The sequence below is a fragment of the Mesoplodon densirostris genome, chromosome 3 (genome assembly GCF_025265405.1).
Source record: "Mesoplodon densirostris isolate mMesDen1 chromosome 3, mMesDen1 primary haplotype, whole genome shotgun sequence".
Taxonomy (NCBI): domain Eukaryota; kingdom Metazoa; phylum Chordata; class Mammalia; order Artiodactyla; family Ziphiidae; genus Mesoplodon; species Mesoplodon densirostris.
This window is the reverse complement of record NC_082663.1, coordinates 146,863,268-146,885,299: the sequence shown is the minus strand read 5'-3', so window position 1 is coordinate 146,885,299 and position 22,032 is coordinate 146,863,268. Positions and strand designations below refer to the sequence as shown.

The window sequence follows — 22,032 nt, the reverse complement described above, 5'->3', positions numbered from 1 at the left end:
ATTGTGCTAACATATGGACTTTTTTCCCCCCTCTCTTTTGAATTCAGTGAAGGAGAACGACCAGCTCAGAATGAGAAGAGGAAGGAGAAAAACATAAAAAGAGGAGGCAATCGCTTTGAGCCATATGCCAATCCAACTAAAAGATACAGAGCCTTCATTACAAACATACCTTTTGATGTGAAATGGCAGTCACTTAAAGACCTGGTTAAAGAAAAAGGTAATGGTACTGGTGGTTGAGTAGGGTCAGAAGGTTGGTGTGTCATCTTCTCTGTGGATAATTCCTTGGTTATTCTTTTGTCAGTGAAGCTGTTCTGGGTAGAGCATGTGTTCTCTCCAGGCTTGAGAGTGAAGCCCCCCCATCCTACTTTTTTATTTTTACTTTTTGTGGTCATGCACTTGTGTGTCAAACAGGTTGTTTGTTTGATCCCTTGGCCTACGAATGATTTTACTGGCTTAATATGGTTAATAGGGCTTTGATTAAGCTTGAGGGGAGCCTCTTTGTGTTAAGGAAACTTTGAATTCTTCATATGAGGTGGGAGAAATTTTTTCTTTTTCCTTTTTGTTTTAAAATTCTGGCGGGAAGGTAGTTTGTTTAAATTTTGTGGCTGTCTTCCTGGGATCAAAATTTGGTAGGTGGAACTTGTGCTGCTCAGATCCTAAATTATAAAACCGTAGCTTGTATTTAAACTGTTAGGCTTCCCCACCCTGGGGAGGAAAACACAGAGTAGATTGGCAATTGGATAGCTCAAAATAAAGCATCTGCTGTGTAATTTGGTGCCTTTAGGCACACATCGGTCACAGCCCTGGTGTTAAAGTCTGGCCTAGGGCAGAGGAAGCAACTGAATGAAGCTCTGCTGCCACCAGGAGGTCCTAGGGGGTTGGTTGCCCCCATGGTCCTCTGCTTCACACCCCCCCCCATTCCCACCCCCACCCCCATGCACACCAAGTGTGTCCTTCTTTTCACACTCTTGTTCTGCTTCTTTTGTCTTCTTTTCCTGATTCTGGGCCCTGCTGGTGGCACACAGGGCTAAAGAGATTGCTCAGCCCACGTTTAAACAAAATTATTGATAGAGAACCATTTGCCTAATGCCTTGAGGTCTCCCCTCACCCCTACCCCAAAGGAAACCTAGAATCAAATTATTCTTAAATGGAGTCTTTTTGAAGGACTGAAAGGTACTGGTTTTTCTGGAGCATTCATAATGAAAAGAGATTTGAGCTTGATTTGTCAAATGATTAACATTTCAGTGACAGATGCCACTTGGATAGGCCATTTTGGTATGTGTACTGGTGCTCCCAGCATTGGGTCTTGAAATTATGAATGGCCCACTTCCATCATTGTCCCATCACTTAATTCAACCATGACATGCCAGAAGCACTAGGCACCATGCACCTCTCTGTACAGTCATGTAGGCTGCTCCCATGTAGTATTTCTCCAGGTAACATGGATGGAAAAACGTTTTGGTGTGAGATTTGTTTTCCTGCCTTGATCAGCCAAATCATTCCTGCCAATGCTCCTAGGGCAAGAGTGAAGTTTCTTCTTTTTGTCTGAAGGGCGTGTCATGTGGCATCCCAGATGCAGTGTTCTTGGTTTTTGGGACTGCTGCTTCAATAAAGCTTAGAATTTCTGTACAGTACAGTTGGGTCTCATTCGAATTAGTTTTTGGAATAACCCCAAATTTGTGTTCTCGTGATTTGGTTGAACCGCTGAATTGATACTTCCATTGATAATAAGGTATAGTAGTTCCAAGAACCAGGAATGTGGCTTTGAAAATGCAATTGTTAGAATTTTGTAAGAGATTGCAGGCCAAATTATTTTTCCATTTTTAGGAGTGTGTGAACCAGTTTTGGGACATGATGGATAAAGTAGGTGACATTTTTACTGCTTTACCATTCAGTAATTCAGTTTTGGAAGCCTTAAAGCTGGTAGCAGCAGCAGCCATGACGTTTCTGGATGTAGAAGCAGTTCACCTCAATTTCCTATTTTGCACTGTATTAAGTGTGGAGCCAGCCTGGTGGTTTATTCGGATACTTCCAAACTGGTTCTCATATTCCCTTGGCATACTGCTATTAATGCCCTGGCTCAGCCCTTTCAGTGTATTTTTGGTGGTGTAATTTAGAATTACAGGTGTGCAGTAAATCAGTTATTCTTAACAAACCTTAAAATGTTCTTGTTTAGAGCTCCCCTGTACAGGTTAAATTACTTTTCTGTTTAATTAAATTATTAGAAGTATTGGATTGTGGATAAAGGGATGTATAAGAGAAAGGTAATCTTTTTATGGTAAATCTTATATTCAGTATGTGAAGTCTAAAGAAATTTACTGTTTACATACGTACGATTTCTTAAAAATGTCCTTATTTTCATTATGTGGTTTTTAAAAATATTTTAATTCATGTCTTGGTACACTAAAAATATGTTTCAATGATTATTTGAAATCTGAAATATTTACTTGAAATGCGTTGCACATGTTTTAAGGTTTTTGCAGACTGTTGTTGCATAGGAAAAAAAAGTTGCGGATAGAGGCACTTACACTCTAAAAGTATTAGTCTCAAGATAGTCTCTGAAGTGGGCAAACCACAGAGATTTGGGCTGTTATAATACAACCACTCTTTATCAGTCTACATTTTAAGAGTCTGTTCCGGATGAAATCATAGTCCTGTTGTTTCAGGAAACTAGTGGAATAGCTAGAATTAGTTGTCCTTGGCTTAAAGATCTGAAAAATGCTCTGTCATTGCAGCACTGCCTATAATTGCTGCCTGTCAGAACTCAAGTAGTAGCTTTGAGATGGCAAGACGAGTTTTTTCCCTAAGGATAATCATGCCTGAGAGTGCCTCATGTACCCCTTCCTAGTTCCTGATCTTTTCCCCCTCCTTGGACACCAAGTGTATATTCTCCGTGTTTGTTAGCATTTAACAGCCTTCTAGGAGATCCTATTAATAACACATGTATTATGTGAACAAGCCGCTTATGCCTTTTCCCCTGGATGGGATCACAAGGCTTGTTTGGTGGCACTATCATGAAATCAGCATTGCTGACTTTAAAGAGAAAAGGTACTGAGAGCTTTGTTTTGTTCTGTGCCAGGGTGCTTCCCCCGCCCCCTCCCCCATCATATCATGCAGGGACATGGATTAAACAGCCTGCAGAATTGAACTTGAGCATTCCCTGAGCTTTCCCCTTCCTGCTCTAAGTGTCTGATGGAGCAAAGGAAAGGTTTCTATTGTCCTTCCTTTTGATCATACTTATTTTTTAACGGAGATACTACTTGGAACAAATGACTGCTGTGAACACTGAAGAGTGGATTGAAACAAAAAATTGAGAGCCAGTGTAATAGGAAATTTGAATTGGAGATTGCCAAACCAGGTTTGAAAGTGACTTAACAGTCTCAACAGCTACCTCATTTTCATCACTGGATCGATATTGGGATACACATCTCAAAAGTGTTTGACCATAAGGTCTGGGCGAAAAGTTAAGACTTCGTGAACAAAAGGTGATTGATCTTGGGAATTCTAAACTTAAATATTGTTGTGCTACATTACCGAGAAGTCCTGTGTGGATGAAGAAAGCTCGTCGTCGGGCTGTTGTTCTCCTGGCCTAACCAGGGAGCCAGCAGCATCAAGGTGGGGCAGCTGCAAGCGAGGCAGGACTGAGCTGCACAAGCAGTGAGTAAACATGGAGAACAGTTTGAGGAGGAAAGAAAGGAGGGTCAGTGATACAGCTTACTCTCAATCAGTCTCCAGTTTAGCAGCAGTCAGTTTAACTTGTGTAAGCAAAGATTTCTTAAGAACTTAATCCTTCTGTTTTTATTGAACACATCACTTTAAGTCAGTTTCAACTTCCAGCTGACCGAAAACTGAGGCCCAGAGGGCAAGTAGAGTCCAATAGTAAGTCTCTGTTGGCTCTTGAAGATAATCTACATTGTGGGTCTGTGGAGCAGAACTTTATTTTCAATTTAAGTAAAAATCCCTCCCCAGTGTGTTTGGCTCCTTCATATTTTCCTTTGTTGGAAATTCAGCCTGCGTTTTGGAAAGGCCTGTTGATGCTAAAGCATTCATATCTGTGGGTACTTGGGTTGAACCTTAATAGTGCAGCCTGCCTGGCTTATTCGTTGGTTTTTGGTCGAGTTAGAGAGGCAGAGTTCTGTTCTTGTCCATGGAATTAGGAGCAAGAAGGTGCTTAATCATTTTCTAATTTTTCCATAAATTGAGTAATCATTGTATAGAATAATTATTTTGCCGTGTTTCAAGTTGTCTGTATATTAAAGAAACAGGCTTTCCAAGTTAAAATATGCATTTATTCCATGCACACTTCCATTAGAGCATGCCCTGCTTTGGAGCTCCTCCCCCACCCCCCTTTGAATTCTTTTCAGTGAAGCTTTAGCCCCTGTACTTGTGTGTGTGTGTGTGTGTGCATGCGCGTGTTTGTTTCAACCTTGAGCAGTAAATGAAATGAGAATACAGAAACAAATACTCTTTGTGATATAAGTATGTGCAGGAGTGTTAAATCAAAGTAGCTCCAAGGGACTACGTGAATTCTTTTGGGGTTGCTCATTATCTTACCCTCATGATATGTTTTATTCTTGGGGTAGTATTTTTAATAATCCACCTAAATGTTGGTTAATAATGAGTTCTTTGAGCATTTTAAAGTAAAGGTAAGGACTTCCTTGGTGGTCCAGTGGTTAAGACTCTGTGCTCGCAATTCAGTGGGCCCGGGTTCGATCCCTGGTCAGGGAACTAGATCCCACATGCCGCAGCTAAGACCCGGAGCAGTCAAATAAATAAATAAATAAATATTAAAATATCTTACCTTTAAAAAAAATAAAATAAAGGTAGGTGATGACATTTGGCATTAGATTTTTCAGAGTCTTAGTTTTTTCATTTCGATATTTTGATGTTTAAAGCTGCAGTAGAATTTGTCTTAGTGGCCTGCTCTTGGGATTCCATGGATTCCATCCATGTTCAGGAATGAGAGGAGCAGCAGTATTTTTCATTAATACCTGTGAATTCCATGTCTGTGAGACTTGCTACTGCCAATTTGTTAACTCTGCCTCAGTCCTAACTGATCTGCTCTGGATGATTTGCTCTTTTAAACTTCATTTCATTGAATGTGACCAGACTATGAATAGTTGGTAAATTTTGCCTTCAAAGTTTTGTTGATAGTTGTACTGACTATACTAAACGGGTCTTTGCTTTAATAATGTAGAACTAAAAGAGAGGTGGTCTTTTAAAGGTTTTATTATTCTCTTCCTGTACAGAAGTATGAATTGGCAACTGTTGCAGATCCTGTAACTGTGATTTGCTTACATCTCTGAATTGATGTGGTCTCTCAGGGTAGAGATCAGAAAATTATGAATTCATGAGGAGCATGGTCATTATTGATGATACTCGGGAACAGCACTACTCGTGGTAGAGCCGCAAGGCTTGCCTAACCTATGGCTAAACTGATAGGATGGAGGCTTTTTTAAATGTAATTTTTGTTTTTAATAAACAACTATACCATTTGGGGAAAAAGAGGGAACATTTTAAGCAGAGTATTGGTGCAGAGGATTGAAGTTGGATTTGTGCTGTCTCTAGAATGTGAAGTAGAAAAAGTCCTAATTTCTAAACCTGGCTTTTTGTAAAAATGGTTATGACCATGGAAAAAAGTTTGGTTTGGACTTGCTTGGCTTCTGGGTTGCAATGACAGCTTTTTGATATAAATCAGTGTCTTTACAGGCACAAACTAGAAACTTTGAAAATGCAACAATGTTTGAATTCTGACAACATAGTTACAGCTGTTAGATACTGTGATTGTTTTAGTTATTTTTAAGGTTATTAGGTGGTAGTCACAGCTCTAGGAAGTAAACTTGGGGTTGGGTCTCTTTACTGTCTTGACACTACTTGGCATTTTCATCAACGTGGAGACGGGCTGTTGGTCCTCAAATGGCTGCTGCTGTTGAAACAAATGGCTTTTAACATGGCCTCAGGAATGACCACAACATTTTGGGAATTGCTTTATTTTTGTAAGGATAACAGAAAGCCAATTTGTATGACTGTCCCTTGGCTGTGATCATTTTTCAGTTGTACATAGTCCAGAAGTTAAACTATACCAGTCCCTCCTAATTGGTTTATTCATTTCTTTGCACTGATTCTCCTTCCTGTTTTGTGCAAAGTGCTGGTTTGGTTTGTAATATTTCAGGAAAGGACAAGGGAGGTGAGGCTGTACAGTTAAACTTTGAACACTTGGCCTTCTTGCTGTCAACTGCCATGCAAATATACTACTAATAAATACGCCCTTCAAATTTTTAAAAATACTTTTATTTTACATTTCAGTCTTGGTGTATTAATTTTAAAATCTTCATAATAATTTTAATATCCTTTGAACAAAGGAATTAGACTAGGAAGGACTTGGGCCCATTAAGAGGGTTATTTTTAGCCTTGGCTGCTAAACCAAATTGAAAACTGAAGGAGAGAAGGCTTTACCATCATAAAAATAATCGTTAAAAAAGAAAAAGTATTTTTTAGAACAAAAGCCCTTTCTTGACTTTGGAGAGCCTGCTTAGATATTGTTTCCACAAAGTTAACACTTAAATTTCTGGGGTTTTTTTGGTGTCTGTGTGCCATCTTCAAGTTCAGCAGCCATTTTGGTGGTTGTCTAGGTGGGTTCTAACATCTGGTTGTGGTGGTCATGAATTGGCAATCCAAACCTTGAGGAAAATCTGCAGAATCTTTTGAAATGCTTTGTTTTTCCCCCTTTGTATAGATTAGCATCCTAAGTGAGTCTGTGTAGCTGTTTAGATGCAGACTGAGCTCTAAGTTGCATTTATCTGTGTCCTTAAATGAGAAGGTTGAGAGAGCAGCAAGAATACAGCCTGGCTTAATTTTAATTCACTGAAGAGAATCCAGATGCTGCTCTGGTTTTGTGATAGAATATTTACACATCCTCCTTGTGACGGTTGTGGAGCCTAGTGCTGTGTGCAGGACCAGCCACAGAATCTGTGGGGCCCAGTGCAAAATGAAAACACAGGGCCCCTTATTTTAAAATTACTGAGAATTTCAAGACAGCAACAGAGCATTAAACCCAAGTGCATGGCCCTCAGTGCAGAGTCCCATGCGATTGGATAGGTTGCACACCCACGTAGCCGGCCATGCCATGTGTGCGCCTTTGAGGATATATATTATACATATACACATCTTTGTAGTTAGCATTTGAGCTCAGTTCAGTGGCATTGCAATTTGTGTGCTGTTCACCTTCTTGCAATATTAAGAGTGTATTTGTAAAACTGTTTTCCTCTTTCCCCAAAAAAGTGAATCACGCAGACTTCTTTCCTGTAGATTTGGATTGCCTCTAGTCATGAATGAGTATTTCAGACAGGGAAATTGATATGGAAATCTGTGGAAATAGCTTGTTTGAGGTGGGAGGAAAATCAAGGACATTGTTAACAAGTTTCACCCACTTTTACTGCACACCTGTAATGCCTAGTGTGGTGGTTTAGAGAATATGGAGTGTTTCTGGGCTTTCTTATAAGGCAGAGGCTCCATACAAGGTTGCTGATGATTGTTCTAAATTCCCATTGTTTTCTTGGCTTTTCTCCCTTGGTTTATGTGTCGTCTGGAAACTGATTTGTAGTTGGTGAGGTAACATACGTGGAGCTCTTAATGGACGCTGAAGGAAAGTCAAGGGTAAGTGTCTGAGAGAATTTCTTCTGTGGATTTACTACATGAAAAATGTAACTGTATGGTGGCGTGGAATCGAATGAAATCAGGAAGGCAGTGAGTGCTCATGTTATAGTAGCTATGTTTGATTTTGCCAAACATTGGAGTGGGGTGGGAGGGGATTTGCAAACGGGAGTCCCGCTTTTCCAAATGGCTGGGCAAAGAGCTTTTTGGTATTCTGTTTGGATGCCCAATTTGGATAACTGGGGACCAATAGCAGCATTGTCTCTTTGTTAACAGAGGAATTGGCTGTGTGTGAATTATGCATGGAATTTTAGCGGTGGTATATTAATGTAAAACGTGTGTTCTTGTCTAGAAAATGTTACTTTTTTTGGTTGTTTGCTGTATTTGAAAGTTGTGTGAACCAAAGATTCTGAAAAGTTGCCTTTGTGCCAGTAAATTGTAAAACAAATACTAAAACTTGAACGTTTAAAATTGGCCTAGTTTAAAGAGAAAATTAACTATTTTCTGTCGTGCAATAGAATGGCTTAGAATAATCAAAAGGATGAGCTTAATTTATGGAAGGGATGGATTTAGGAGGAGTATGATAAGGAATTGATTGAGTACAGAGAGAAGCAGATCTAAAGTTTGTGTGATTTCTTGGAGAACCTGAATTTAGGTCTGCTCATTATAACTTCAGCAGCTATAGTGCAATGCTGGTAATGTGAAGGAAGAGGAGATACCAAGGAGCTGAGCTCTTAATAAGGAAGGCTAGGCAAGACACTTCTGTCAGCTTCCCCTTAGAAGGGTTAATTTAAAAACTGTTACATAAATCATATTTTAAATTTATAACTGTCATTGAAATTCACTATTTTTTTTTCTTTTTTTTTTCCCTTTGCTCTTCTGACTGTCTGTGGCTTCTTCCAAAGGGATGTGCGTAAGTATTGTCTAGTTACTTATTGGCAATTGAGCCTTCTAAGTTGTAGGACTGGTTTCACTCATTTCCTTTTGACTCTTCATAGCGTTGTTGAATTCAAGATGGAAGAGAGCATGAAAAAAGCTGCTGAAGTTCTAAACAAGCATAGTCTGAGTGGAAGACCACTGAAAGTCAAAGAAGTAAGCTCATGAAACACTGTGGATACCGTTTGTAGTTGTCGAGTGTCCCTGTTTGGAGTTAGGTAAAGACAGAATAGTCCTTGATGACATTTTACGGAGCAGAACAACCTGTTGTCGTTAACGGGGAGGGTCAGTCACAGGCTTCAGCAGTCATTCCTGTAAGAACTTTGGGATAGTGGCTGAGCACATCTTGAGCTGACTGCCTTCCTAACATCTCTGATTTGTGTTAGGCCAGCCTGCCTTGGTTTTCTCAGGGGCAGTCAAACTGAGTCCATGGTTTTTTTTTTACTGTGTGTGTATTTGTTTGTTTTGTTTGTTTGTTTTAAGGTATTCTACATCTACAGTTTTACTCAGTCTGAACCCTGTTCTTGGCCCATCTTTTTTCTTTTTTAAAATGAGTTTAAATCCTTTTTCATAGCTAATCCAAATCAGGTATCTTCTCTCCCTGGAGGGAACTGGGAGGCTTTTTGTTAATTCAATCCTTCCTTGACTTATTTTTATCTCTTATTCTTGGAGGAAGGTCAGTATATGCGAGCTCAGAGAGGAAAGCATGGTAGCGCTTAAGTTCTCTTGTGTGAAGGTAGCATGCAGAAGGGCAGAGAGTTCAAGAATATTGTCAACACCAGAGATTCTTAAACCTTTCCAGACTTTACACATGAGTCAAATGCCTGAATACCTGAAGGATGGAGTACCTTGGTGGTCTAGAGCTGTGTTTTCAAACTTTTGGGAAAATCACCAGTTGGGTTTGCAGAAATTATAAAACCCCATTGAGTTAGTGAGATTCAACTGTACCAAGCCCTTGAAGATCTTATTTCAACCTGGAAGTTTTAATCATGTCATCCACCCCCCCTCCCTATTTTTGTTTTTTTACTTAGTTCAATTGAGAGCTAAATTTTACACCCTTCCTTTCTTCCTCATTCTTTTGGCTAGAATTGTTCCTGGCCTGGTGGTTTAGTTTTACTTCATTTGAATTTTTTGTTACAGATTTTGAGAAATGGTTTCCAAACAACCTCTCAATCTCTGAAGTTTTGGGGGTATCACTTACTGTGGGAGCATGGTTTTAATTGTCACTGGGTCAGTTAAATGTAACCCTTTTGTGCTTGTTTTAGGATCCTGATGGTGAACATGCCAGGAGAGCAATGCAAAAGGTGATGGCTACGACTGGTGGGATGGGTATGGGACCAGGTGGCCCAGGAATGATTAATATCCCACCCAGTATCCTAAATAATCCTAACATCCCAAATGAGATTATCCATGCATTACAGGCTGGAAGACTTGGAAGCACAGTATTTGTAGCAAATGTAAGTAAATGGAAACATTGTTTCATAAAGTTTGATTTTCTACTTTAGACAATCTTGTCAATGTGTTATAAAAGTAGTTCTGACATTTGAGAAGAAAAACTTAAAAGAGGGTTATGTTATCTTCTTGATTTATTTAAAAAATCATCCTCGGGCTTGGCTTTGTCCCCTAATGACCACTGCAGTCATAAGTCACACAGGCTTGACCATGGTCCTGTTGGGGCCATGTTTATGGAGTTTTGCTGGTGTGTATAAAAGTAGGTGCAGGGTAAAGTGTATGAGCAGAGATTGTGTATCGACATTTCCCTCTTCCTGTTAATGTCTGGGTGAATGGTAATACTTTGCCATTTGCACAGGGAAGTATTTTTAAAAGAAAGTGGATTGGGGAGGATGATGGTAAACCTTATCTGGGGAACAGCATTTTTTAGTATTCACAAAATAAGCATTAACTTGAAAGGTATGAGGTGACTTAAATTGTTATTTCAGAGAAAAGAGAGTAAATAGTAGAAGGCAAACCTTCGTAATCCTATTTGAAAAATTATACTAACATATTTTTGTGACATTATTTTTGTGACATTTTCTAATGCTTGTTTTCCAACCAGGGCATGTCACATTCATGTAGTAAAAATGTTTACAATGAGATCTTTCTCCCCTTTCTCTTGATTAGCTGGATTATAAAGTTGGCTGGAAGAAACTGAAGGAAGTTTTTAGTATGGCTGGTGTGGTGGTCCGAGCAGACATTCTTGAGGATAAAGATGGAAAAAGTCGTGGAATAGGCACTGTTACTTTTGAGCAGTCCATTGAAGCTGTGCAAGCTATATGTATCCTTTTATTGGAACTCAACTCCTGGTGAATTTAGTTTAGCCTAAATGTTGTACTAGTAAGACAGGTTTGTGTGGGGAAGTGGTAATTTTGTGTATTAGTATTTCCTATGTGACTAGAGAGAATACATTACTATGGATATTACTAAGGGAGTACAAAGTATCTACATAGTATTGTACTTATGTAGATAGAAGAGATGGTTAGAAAACAGGCACATGTCCATGAGTGGTCTTTTCCATTGTCTCTTTTTAGAGGAGACTGGTTTGAAGGGAGAAGTCCAAAGAATGGAGAGAAATTCAGTGTTATTTCATATGTAAGTCCTTATAGGGCCCTATCCAGTGGATTGACAGAATTCTGGAAGAAGCACTTCTCTCTGACCCTAGGCTGCTCACCCTACTCACCTCAGAGTTACATCTTTGTAGTCAAGGGGAGAATACTACACATGAACACTGTCAATAAACTCAGGCAAGATTGTCACTGAATATATTACCCAGAAAACGTGGTACTCCAAAAAATGGTAGAACATTTTGGCTTATTGGACACATACAGAAAACTGATGTCAGTGCTTAATTTAAGAGGAGGATGGTTTGGTGAGAAGTGTAAGGTTTTATGAATGGCGCGCCACACCTAAGGAGTAAGCTGAGGTTTCCTTTTTTTCCCCTTGAGTGTTATTTATTGTCCCTTTAATGCTTACTGTAGGAATAAATACTTGAAAGTATAAACAGGAATCAAAATTGCTCATAAATTCACCACTTAGAGGGACTGTGGTAGCAGCAGTTGGAGTATTTTTCTCTTAGGTATTTCTGTTATGCTGTGCATGTTTCTAGAATTGCAGGAAATAGCCTTAATTGTAATATCAGCTATGTTTAATGGCCAACTGCTATTTGACAGACCAATGCACGTGAAAATGGTAAGTTAATAGGATCTTTCCTTTAATATACTCGGATAAGTTTAGCAAAAACATGGGTTTATTAAGAGTATACATACACATAGCCACTGTACTTTCTTTATGGATCAGTCCAAGTTAAAGGGTACAGCACATTGAGCAAATTTATGACAGAAATAACTTTTTGCTCATGCACCTCGTCAGATATTTTTTCCTTTGCACAGTTATTGGCATGGTCAGGAGGTCACTTGCGTATCCTGCTTGAGCAAGTGATCAGTTTCACAGAATGGTTTTATATATATAGGTTGCCAGTTTTCAGAGTATTGCAGTACGTTTAATTAGCATCATATCTATTGTGAACATAATTAAGTCTGATTCAGAAAGCCTTTAAAGTTCTGTTGAAGAGTTTCAGTATAAACATTAGCCCAGCTTTGGCTGTGCCCAAGATGCCAAAGATAACAGTATTAATACAAGCATGACCGGAACGTGCCAAGGGCAATCTAGTTAGGGTTCCAAATCAGGAAGGAAATAAAAGGAGCTCTAAAGGAATTTTTTAGTTCCTTTAAACATTCAGTTTAGTTTTTTGAATAGATAATTGCTTCACATGATTCAGAAGTCAAAAAGCATGAAAAATTCAGTGTGGGAGTCTTGCTCTTACTTTGTGCCCAGGTTCCATCTATCCCCCACAGTGATATGAATGTGTACTTTTAAAATCTTTCCCCCTTTACACAAAAGGTAGCAACTCTCACATATCCTTTTTATACTTGCATGTTATTCTGTGGCATGGGTGTATCATAATGTATCTAACCCATCCTCTGTTGATAGAAATGGTTTCCATCTTTTGCTGTTGCTAACAGTACTGCAGGGAATACTGAGATTTATTCACTTTCTCTTTCAGGATGAGAGGGCCTTACCAAAGGGAGATTTTTTCCCTCCTGAGCGTCCACAACAACTTCCCCGTAAGTGTCTCAATTATTATGGCTAAAATTTTGAATTAGATTTATTCTAACCAGAAAACTGCAATTACCTTTGAACTTGTGCCATGTCATTCTTGTGCCATGTCAGTTATCTTGACCATTCTTTTTTTTTTGTTTTTTTGTGTTTTTTTTTTTGCTGTACGCGGGCCTCTCACTGTTGTGGCCTCTCCCGTTGCGGAGCACAGGCTCCGGACGCGCAGGCCCCGCGGCCATGGCTCATGGGCCCAGCCGCTCCGCGGCATGTGGGATCTTTCTGGACCGGGGCACGAACCCATGTCCCCTGCATCGGCAGGCGGACTCTCAACCACTGCGCCACCAGGGAAGCCCTCTTGACCATTCTTGAGTGAAACATTCAAAGAGGTTGTTTGTTTGTTTGCCCTATAGATTTTTCTGGGTGAAAAAATGAGTAGAGAGATTCACAACTTAGGAAGGATTGTTAGGATTACACTGTGGTGTGAGGCAGGCCACTCAGGATGTAGAGGCTGTAGTTGGGAAGAAACAAACTGCAAAGGGAATTAAAGCCAGGTTGCACTTCGGTTGAAAAGCGATTGGTTATTACCATGTGGCCTAGCAATTCCACTCCTAGGTATACTACAAGAGAGCTAAAAACTTAACATCCACACAGAAATTTGTACACAGGTGTTCATGGCAGCATGATTCCAGCTGATGAATGGGTAAATAAAATGTGATAAATCCACACAGTGGAATAGTACTCAGCCGTAAAAAGGAGTGAAGTACTGATACATGCTACAGAATGGACGAACCTTGATTCCATCTCTGAGAAATGTCTAGAATAGGCGAGTCCACAACAGGTGGATTGTGGTTGCCAGGGGCTGGGGAAAGGGGTGAGTGGAGAGTGACTGCTTATGGGGATGGGATTTCTCTTGGGGGTGATGAAAATGTTCTGGAATTGGATAGTGGTGATGGTTGTGTAACTCTGAATATACTAAAAATCACTGAACTGCACACTTTAAATGGGTGACTTTTACGGTGTGTGAAGTACAGTGATCAGAAGTTTTACACAGTGTTATTCGCAACATGCAAGTGAAAATCTATCCTGGGACAGGGAAGGCTTGTTGGTTGGTTGGTCACCGCGTGGGTGGAAACAGCGCACAGTAGTGAAGTCCTAGGCACTCCCTCTGGCAGGCCCACAGAGAGGAGCAGAGCCTGAGCACAGACAGCCCAGGGAGTGGGAGTGAGGGCCTGCTGTAGCGTGAGGGCTGGGGAATCTGCGGTGCGGGCAGGGCTAATCTGTAGAAGGAAGACTGGGTGGTGGGTGAGGGCAAGGTCTGCTTGTGCTGTGCTAGGGAGGACTTCCCCCGTCGAGGCTGCTGGGGTGGAGCTGTTTGGAGGGCCGGCCAGTCCCTCCTGTCTGGAGCAGTGACTCAGCCGTGGGAGATTGAACTGAATGGGAGCTTAGACTAGAACACTAACTCTTCTTCGCAGTTTAGGATTGTAGAAGCATCGTAGAAGCAGATTTTGAGTGGAGGTCTGTGGTTTTGGGAATAGGAGATGGCTTATCTGTTGAAAGTTAAGGACCCCATTTCCTTGTCATAATCGGTGTGATCACTTGCAGTAATTACCCAGAAACAGGGCGATGGCTCTTGTTGACTTTGGGCCTGGAGGAGGGGGGTGAGGGCTGCTTGGCAGCCTCGGCTGGCACACTGGGCTCCAGGGAGCCCATTATCTGTGGCTTTTGGTCTCCCCAGCACATTTCAGAGGGTTGACTTCAAAGTCTTCAGTGCTTTAGGGAGTAAGTAACCTTGGTGAGCTCTTGCTCCTATTTCTATGCAGTTTAAGAACAGGGATTTTAATCAGATTAAATATTTGGGAACTGGTGTCAGGTTGTTTTAGTGAACTTTGTTCCCGTTTCAAAAATCTCACCTGGTCTTGGTTTAAGCCTCCGACCCATGGTGACCCAGAGCATTGTAAGTGTCTTATGCTGTCAGGCCTTGCTGGCTGCTCCCTGTTTGTGGAGCAGGGAGTTGAAGGTGGTTTGGGTACGATGCACGCCTTAGGAAGCTTTCTGGGTAGAAGATAAGTTCTTTGAATACACTAGCTTCATTGCTGTTAAAACCGCCTACAGCCGAGTCAGAATATGTGAGCCCCGTGTGTTAATTGGCTGGTTTATGACATTGTTTATCGTGAGAAAAGTCCTTTGGGTCTCCAGGTTGAGAGGTGTGGGTTGGGCATATGTGTACCGCTTGCCACCTGATGTCTCTAGTTGCCTGTTTTGATTTTAAACATTTCTCAGTTCACGATTTAGGGAAACAAATCGGTGCTCACGATTCTCATTGAGTGGGTTGTTCATGGTTCTTCTCTATTGTTTTCACGTGGACTGATTTTTAGTTGCCCTTGTTTTATTTTTTAAATTTAATTTTTTAAAATTTATTTTTCCTTTATTTATTTTTGGCTACATTGGGTCATTGTTGCTGTGCATGGGCTTTCTCTAGTTGCGGCGAGTGGGTTTCTCACGCGGTGGCTTCTCTTGTTGCGGAGCACAGGCTTTCAGCACGTGGGCTTCAGTAGTTGTGGCACGTGGTGCCCTTGTTTTATACATATCTCACACTCTAATCTGTAAAGTTGTATAAGAGCTTATGCCTTAAAAGGGAGAGCTCCCAAATGCACCCTTGTTGACTCATGGATTAGACCCTTGATTTGCTGGTGGAGGTGGGCCGTGGGATAAGCGTGACAGCTACAACACAGTAAACAAAGGCTCTTTTTGCCTTTGAGAGTCATGGTTTCCTGAGTACGTGGAATCAATACTCTGACTTTCTCTTTTCCTTTCAGATGGACTTGGTGGTATTGGCATGGGGTTAGGACCAGGAGGGCAGCCTATTGATGCCAATCATTTGAATAAAGGCATTGGAATGGGCAACATAGGACCTGCAGGTGAGAAATACGGTGTGCCTTGACTGGGGATTTCTGGGGAAGTTAAAGTTATTGAAGTTAACTATTGGGATAATTGGACATTGAATAGTTCAAATGGAATGAGGCTTTAATAGGGACAAAATTACTTCCCTCCTTATTTATCTTTGATACATTTTGATAAAAACAGTATTTTGTATTTTTACCGAGTTGAGTGTTCTTTTCTAAAGCTATTATGCTTTGCATTTTATCCTCACGAGACCTTCTGAGCTGAGGTACTCAGTTAAGCCTTTTGGTAAAAGGAGGCAAGCCAGAGAGTTGGTCTTGCTCAAGGTCACACTGTCAGTTAGTGACAGAAACTGTAGGTCTCCTGATCCTGGGACCACAGCACTGCCACAGTCTATTACCCAGACCCCCTTGGGTTCTCACCTGGTGTTAACATGGCTTCTAGAGGTAGGGGCGTTGGTGGATGCAGAAAGGTATGGAGGGCCTCATTGCATGACAGCATAGCTGTCATAGGCCACAAGGACGAATGATGCACAGTGTTGTCTTTGTTTAAGAAGAAAAGAAATAGCTAATGAATAAAAGCTTTGGCGTGTAGAATAAACTTTGAACTTCACTTTTTAGCGTTTTCGTGCAGCGAAGCATTCGTATATCATTTTAAAGCGTTTCATTTTTATAACCTCAGGCCTATGTCTTTCTTGAAATTCTTTGAATTGCAAGATGGATGCCCTCTACCCTACTACTGTCAGTTCTGCATATCCTTTGACTCCCTCCCAGATTAAACTCTGGGGCTGATCAAAACGTCTTGGCCCATCACCTTGGGTGGCTGGCTATACCAGTCTGAACACCACATCCCCTAACTGATACCTCAGAGGAAAGGCTGCGGGTGGCAGGAAGGGAAGCCTCAGCGTTTTGAGGAACTGCTTTTTATTTAGAGCGTTTTACCTTTAAAAGGGAGTTTTAAATCTACTTCTGTTCCCTAGTCTGTACCTGATATTTATATCTCATGTTTAAAACTGTCTAACTTGGGCATTTAATGAAACTGTGTGGACACTATAAAATTTTGCGTCACATGGTGATTATTTTGTTAAAGGCTTAAATAGTTTTCCTGGAATGTACTAGTTTGACAGTTGAAATGGAAGAGCCCCCACTCCATTTTTTGCACTTGACAATTAAAATATGTTTGTAGTTAGGGATATTTTTGCTCATTTGCTGGTGTGGAATTTCTTGTGCTTTTTAAGTTCAAACTTTACTGCTTTGACATAATTTTAGTTTGCATTGACTTTTTCTTTTTAAGGAATGGGAATGGAAGGCATAGGATTTGGAATAAATAAAATGGGAGGTAAGAAATTTAAAATGAAGTACAAATGTAATTACTTTTAGGTATGGTTTTCCCTCTTTTTTGTCCCCCTTCCTTTTCTCTTAAGTCCTGCATGAAATTCTCACTTAGATTTCCAAAAAGTTTGAGTCTAGAAATTACTTTTACCTGTTGATCCTTCTAGTGGGTGTCTTGGCCTTTGGTTCTGGCTTTCTCACTAACTAGCTCTGTGACCTTGGGCAAATCACTCCATCTCTCTGGGCCTTCTTTGCTTGTCTCTTCATTGAGGGGGTTGGATCAGATAAGCCTTTCGAAGATGTGATTTTTAAGTAAGGGCACTAGCCTTTTTTTCTCCAAAAGCCCTTAAACTTGGTGAGTTTCTGGCAGAAAATGCTGTAGGTGAAACTTGTAAAAACATTTTTCTTTGCTTGTTCAGTCTGAGTCTTGTTAGGCTGGTGGTAAAATGCGAATGTCTCTTTCAGGCATGGAGGGACCCTTTGGTGGTGGTATGGAAAACATGGGTCGATTTGGATCTGGGATGAACATGGGCAGAATAAATGGTAAGATTTGTGTTTCCTTCCTGCTTATACCTACCTTTGTTGGCTGTTGGCTCTCAGGTGACCTTTAGGCAGCAGACCCATTTTTAATAAGTGATTTCTCACTTCCACTTCTGTACTGAATCTGATATCTTTGAATTGCCTTAAATAGTTTGTATTCCAGAAGCTAGACTTAGTGGTAGGGAAGTGTTAATTCTCTTAGTTACTAAATTCTTGAGGTTTTCTGTGTTTCAGATCTTCCCAATAATTGTCCAGTAAAACTTTAAAGCTTTCCTATTGCCTCCAGCACTTGCCTCCCCTGGAGTGCTGGACTGGGTGAGTTCTTGACCATCTGCTCTGATGTCTCCAAATTGTGAGCAGAGGCATTTGTTTAATTTAGCATTTATATAATGCAAAATTTGGCATACTATTATTTAAATCTTCCAGCCCTCCCAACTTAATAACCGAAATATAATTATATCATTTGTAGTAGTAACACTGTGTTATTTCATTTAGTTCTCGCAAGAACCGCATGACGTGTAGGTACTGTTATCTCCATTTCATTGGAAACTGAGGCCCACAGTGACTTGCCTAAGGTCCGATGGCTAGTAATGGTGGGATATGGATCCCGGCTGTCTGGCTCCAGAGCTTGGCTCTTAATCACGCTGAGATCCTGCCTTTTAGAATTGCCTTCAGGCGTCACCCCCCACCCCTACCCACCCACCCCGCCCCCACCCACCAGCAGGGCTATAGAATACCAGGAGAAACTTGCTGTTATGAAAGTCTGTCTTTCTAAATCCTCTGGGTGTGGGTGGACTCTGACCCACACCTGTGGGAATGCTGCTGCTTTTATACACAGACTTTTCTGGAATGGGAAGTTACTAAGGACTTGGGGTTTCTTTTGTTTTTTGTTTTTACCTTTTTAAATTGAAGTATAGTTGATTTACAATGCTGCATTAATTTCTCCTGTACAGCAAAGTGACTCAGTTATACACATAAGGATTTGGGTTTAAATGTTTCTTTGCTGGTCTGTAGTAACATATCATGTGCAGATGGTACAGAGCAAGCAAGAACCTTACTAGGATAGATATTAACTGTCAAACTGGAAAGAGTGACATTCCTGATGAATAAGCTGCCCTTCTTCATGGAGTGCCTTGTTCTAGATGATGATGAAAAGATTCAGGAAGATTCTTACCATTAATAAGGAATGAAGGGACAAAGGTCTGTGTTTCCAGTGTACTTTCAGGCTTGCCTTTAGCTCATGTGTCCATGGAGTTTTTAATAAAAAGTGAGAGTTGGAGAGGTCTGGCTTAATAAAGTGTTTGCTCAGAACAGATGAGCCATTAGAAAGGAGATTTGGGTTGCTGCTCTGAGGAATTTAGTGATGCAACTTAGAAGTAGATGGAAATGAGGGTGGGAGCTGTGCTGAGCCATGGGGACAAAGTCTTTGGTAATCTGGCAGATGGAATGCATCAGTTCACGCTTCTGAGCCTGGTGATTCAAGGTTCAGAGTGCTGATTGTCCTGAAGAGCCACAGTGGAAGATGTGTTCTTACGCTGTGTGCTTAGATGTTCTCTGATACAGATAGATACTCAGAGTCCTCCTTCTCCGTCCTCTACAGCAGAGAACAGGGCCTTCCTTGCCCTGGAGCTGTTTTGAGATTTGGGTGCAATTGGCTCTAGAGCCTTTGGGTGCTGCGTCCAAGGAAGGTTTCGATCACTGGGAAAAAGTTGATAGGGATGTATCAGATTTAACTTAATGTTTAGTTGATTATCATGATGCATCACATTATAGTCACAGGTGCTGACAACATTAGGCTGATTAGAAATCAGATTCTCAGGGCCAGTCAACCAACCAGTAGAGGTCAAATCTTCATAGGACGGGTACCAAAATTTTAAATTGAAAGATCATCAAATATTAAATGATGACTGGTTTGATGCAATATTTGACAATGAAAATTCTTTCTCTGTCTCTCTTGCTCTCTTTTTTGTGTCGGTGGGGAGTACATTGGAGTTCGTACAGGGTTGGTTCCCTGTACTCTACGTTCTGTTGACAGTTGGGAAGATAAATTCTGAGGCCTTTGCCAACACATTACTGCCTGCATGTGACTTCCTAATGTGTGTGGGGGGTGTCTTCTTCACGGGCTTATGGTAAGGATTAAAGGAGTGCAGCAGAGCCCCCATCCATTACGGTGCCACTCTGAGATTTCTGTTCTGCGTATACAGGCTCGCACAAGTTAGATATATTTCCAGCAGATGGCATGCCACCAACCTATGGGATTCAGTTGGGTGAATTCAAGCTATGAATGTAAAGTCCACCATTGTCACCTGCTGCATCTTCTTATTAATTCATAATGCTAGTCCGCTTCCACGTTTGTAATAGACTCATTTACTTCTTTGAAAGTATAGGGGCTCCAGCTGCATATTTTGTAGTTGTGCAGTAAAAGATGTCCATTATGTAGCACTTGTATACCTGATATTTCTAAGGAGCAAGATTAATTAACTAGGTTTTCCAGGGACCTCTCAATATGGAAAGGAGACATAGTGTGACACACATTTTAAGTCTTGCTTTAGATGAATATACAAGGAAAGAAGTAGCCAGTGACAGGAGTCATGAAAGGGTTTCTCAAACAGGTGACAGCTGTGGTGGGGCTTTTCCCCCACAGAAGCTAAGACCTTGTTGTTGTTGTTTTTAAATAAATTTATTTATTTTATTTATTTAATTTTGGCTGCGTTGGGTCTTTGTTGCTGCGCACAGGCTTTCTCTAGTTGTGGTGGGCGGGGGCTACTCTTCATTGCGGTGCACGGGCTTCTCGTTGCGGTGGCTTCTTGTTGCAGAGCACGGGCTCTAGGTGTGCAGGCTTCAGTAGTTGTGGCTCGTGGGCTCAGTAGTGGTGGCTCGTGGGCTCTAGAGCGCAGGCTCAGTAGTTGTGGCGCACGGCCTTAGTTGCTCCGCGGCATGTGAGATCTTCCCGGACCAGGGCTCAAATCCATGTCCCCTGCACTGGCAGGCAGATTCTTAACCACCGCGCCACCAGGGAAGTCTGAAGACTTTTGTTTTTATTTATTTATTTGGTTTGTTTTTGTTTTTTGGCGGTACGCGGGCCTCTCACTGTTGTGGCCTCTCCCGTTCCTGTGCTCCGGACGCGCAGGCTCAGCGGCCATGGCTCACGGGCCCAGCCGCTCCACGGCACGTGGGATCTTCCCGGACCGGGGCATGAATCCGTGTCCCCTGCATCGGTAGGCGGACTTCCAACCACTGCGCCACCAGGGAAGCCCCCCAAGACTTTTGTTTTTAAAAGACGTTGTGGGACTTCCCTGGTGGCGCAGTGGTTAAGAATCCGCCTGCCAGTGCAGGGGACACGGATTCGAGCCCTGGTCCGGGAAGATCTCACATGCCGCGGAGCAACTAAGCCCGTGAGCCACAACTACTGAGCCCGCGTGCCACAACTACTGAAGCCTGTGTGCCTGAAGCCCGCTAGCTGCAACTAGAGAAAGCCCATGCGCAGCAACGAAGACCCAATGCAGCCAAAAATATAAGTAAATTAATAAATTTGTTTAAAAAAAAGACACTGTGAAAAACAACAAATACAGCTGCAATCAGCATAGAAAAAAATAGTGAAGTTACCAAACCCCATTATGGAGATGAAACCACTCCAGTTGTCAGTAGAGAAGTCATGTTGTTTGTGCACAGGCGTCTTTCTCTGTTCTCATGGTTGTGCGTGTGATTGGACCATGGGTTTTTGCATTGGAGTTAGGTTCCAGCCTTTGCCTCACTCCTTACCAGGCATGTGACCTTGGTCAAGATGCTAAGTCATTTGAGCCTCAGTTTCTTTGTAAAGGGGCAGTGGTGATGGAGGGTAATGCAAGTATGCAGTCTGGTTGTGAGGATTCCATGAAATAATAGCACATATAAAGCCCTGGGCAGGGCATGTTGGAAGTGCCCCAGAGGTGGTAGCTGCTGCTGCTGTAACATAGGCAGGCTCTCCTGCAGCCTACCTTTGACGCTTCATGCACTGCAGCCTCCCCACACCAGTTACTGCAGTAGTGGGTGCTTGGTGTATCCATTGTGTGACTGTGTGTAAGCTGGAAATTAGTCCTGATGGACTAAAGGTGGGTTGTTTTCAGGGATTCATTTGAGGTGACTTTCTTTTTTAAGGAATAAAGGATGAACGATGGTTTCCTATAGAAAAACTAAAATATGCTGACTTGCTGGTAGCTGTTGTGTGTTTATAGTTTTTTGTTTTTAATGTCTAAAACATAATGGTATTCCTGGAAAGGCCTAGGGTAATATTTTTCTCCACAGAGATGGAGCGTGGCATGGGTGGAGGATTTGAGAGAGACTTTGCCAGAAATGAAATGGGAATGTCTCGAAGCTTTGGAGAGCCCCTTGGCAGAGGAATGGGTAAGAAGGCCCCATGGGCCCCTATGTGGGCGGGGTCAACCCCCCGGGGGTGCAGGCTCACCCTGATGTCGGGAGGTTCTTAGGCAAAGTCAGCTATTTTTCCTTAGGCTTTAAAAAAAATTGTATGTTTTCTAGGTCTAGATACGAACTTTTGGTCCTTGAATTTTTTTATTGG

At 41.6% G+C, this 22,032-nt stretch overlaps 1 protein-coding gene and 1 non-coding gene across 8 annotated transcripts in view; both read left to right on the top strand.

Moving 5' to 3' along the window:
- Positions 1-22,032, top strand: part of HNRNPM (heterogeneous nuclear ribonucleoprotein M) — a 39,579-nt gene that overhangs the window by 8,717 nt on the left and 8,830 nt on the right. The window contains exons 2-13 of one of the 7 annotated variants that reach the window (XM_060094234.1): positions 48-217; positions 7,604-7,656; positions 8,559-8,566; positions 8,652-8,745; positions 9,855-9,893; positions 10,011-10,046; positions 10,711-10,864; positions 11,726-11,775; positions 12,650-12,710; positions 15,519-15,620; positions 16,897-16,941; positions 17,400-17,477. In XM_060094234.1, the coding sequence (XP_059950217.1) occupies positions 48-217; positions 7,604-7,656; positions 8,559-8,566; positions 8,652-8,745; positions 9,855-9,893; positions 10,011-10,046; positions 10,711-10,864; positions 11,726-11,775; positions 12,650-12,710; positions 15,519-15,620; positions 16,897-16,941; positions 17,400-17,477 (890 nt within the window). Of the gene's footprint in view, positions 1-47; positions 218-7,603; positions 7,657-8,558; positions 8,567-8,651; positions 8,746-9,854; positions 10,047-10,710; positions 10,865-11,725; positions 11,776-12,649; positions 12,711-15,518; positions 15,621-16,896; positions 16,942-17,399; positions 17,478-21,758; positions 21,858-22,032 lie in introns of those variants that run through there. The other 6 variants (XM_060094233.1, XM_060094230.1, XM_060094228.1 and 3 more) reach the window with 6 other exon arrangements.
- TRNAA-CGC (transfer RNA alanine (anticodon CGC)) lies at positions 4,656-4,728 on the top strand. The gene has a single exon. It is a non-coding gene; the product is annotated as a tRNA-Ala (tRNA).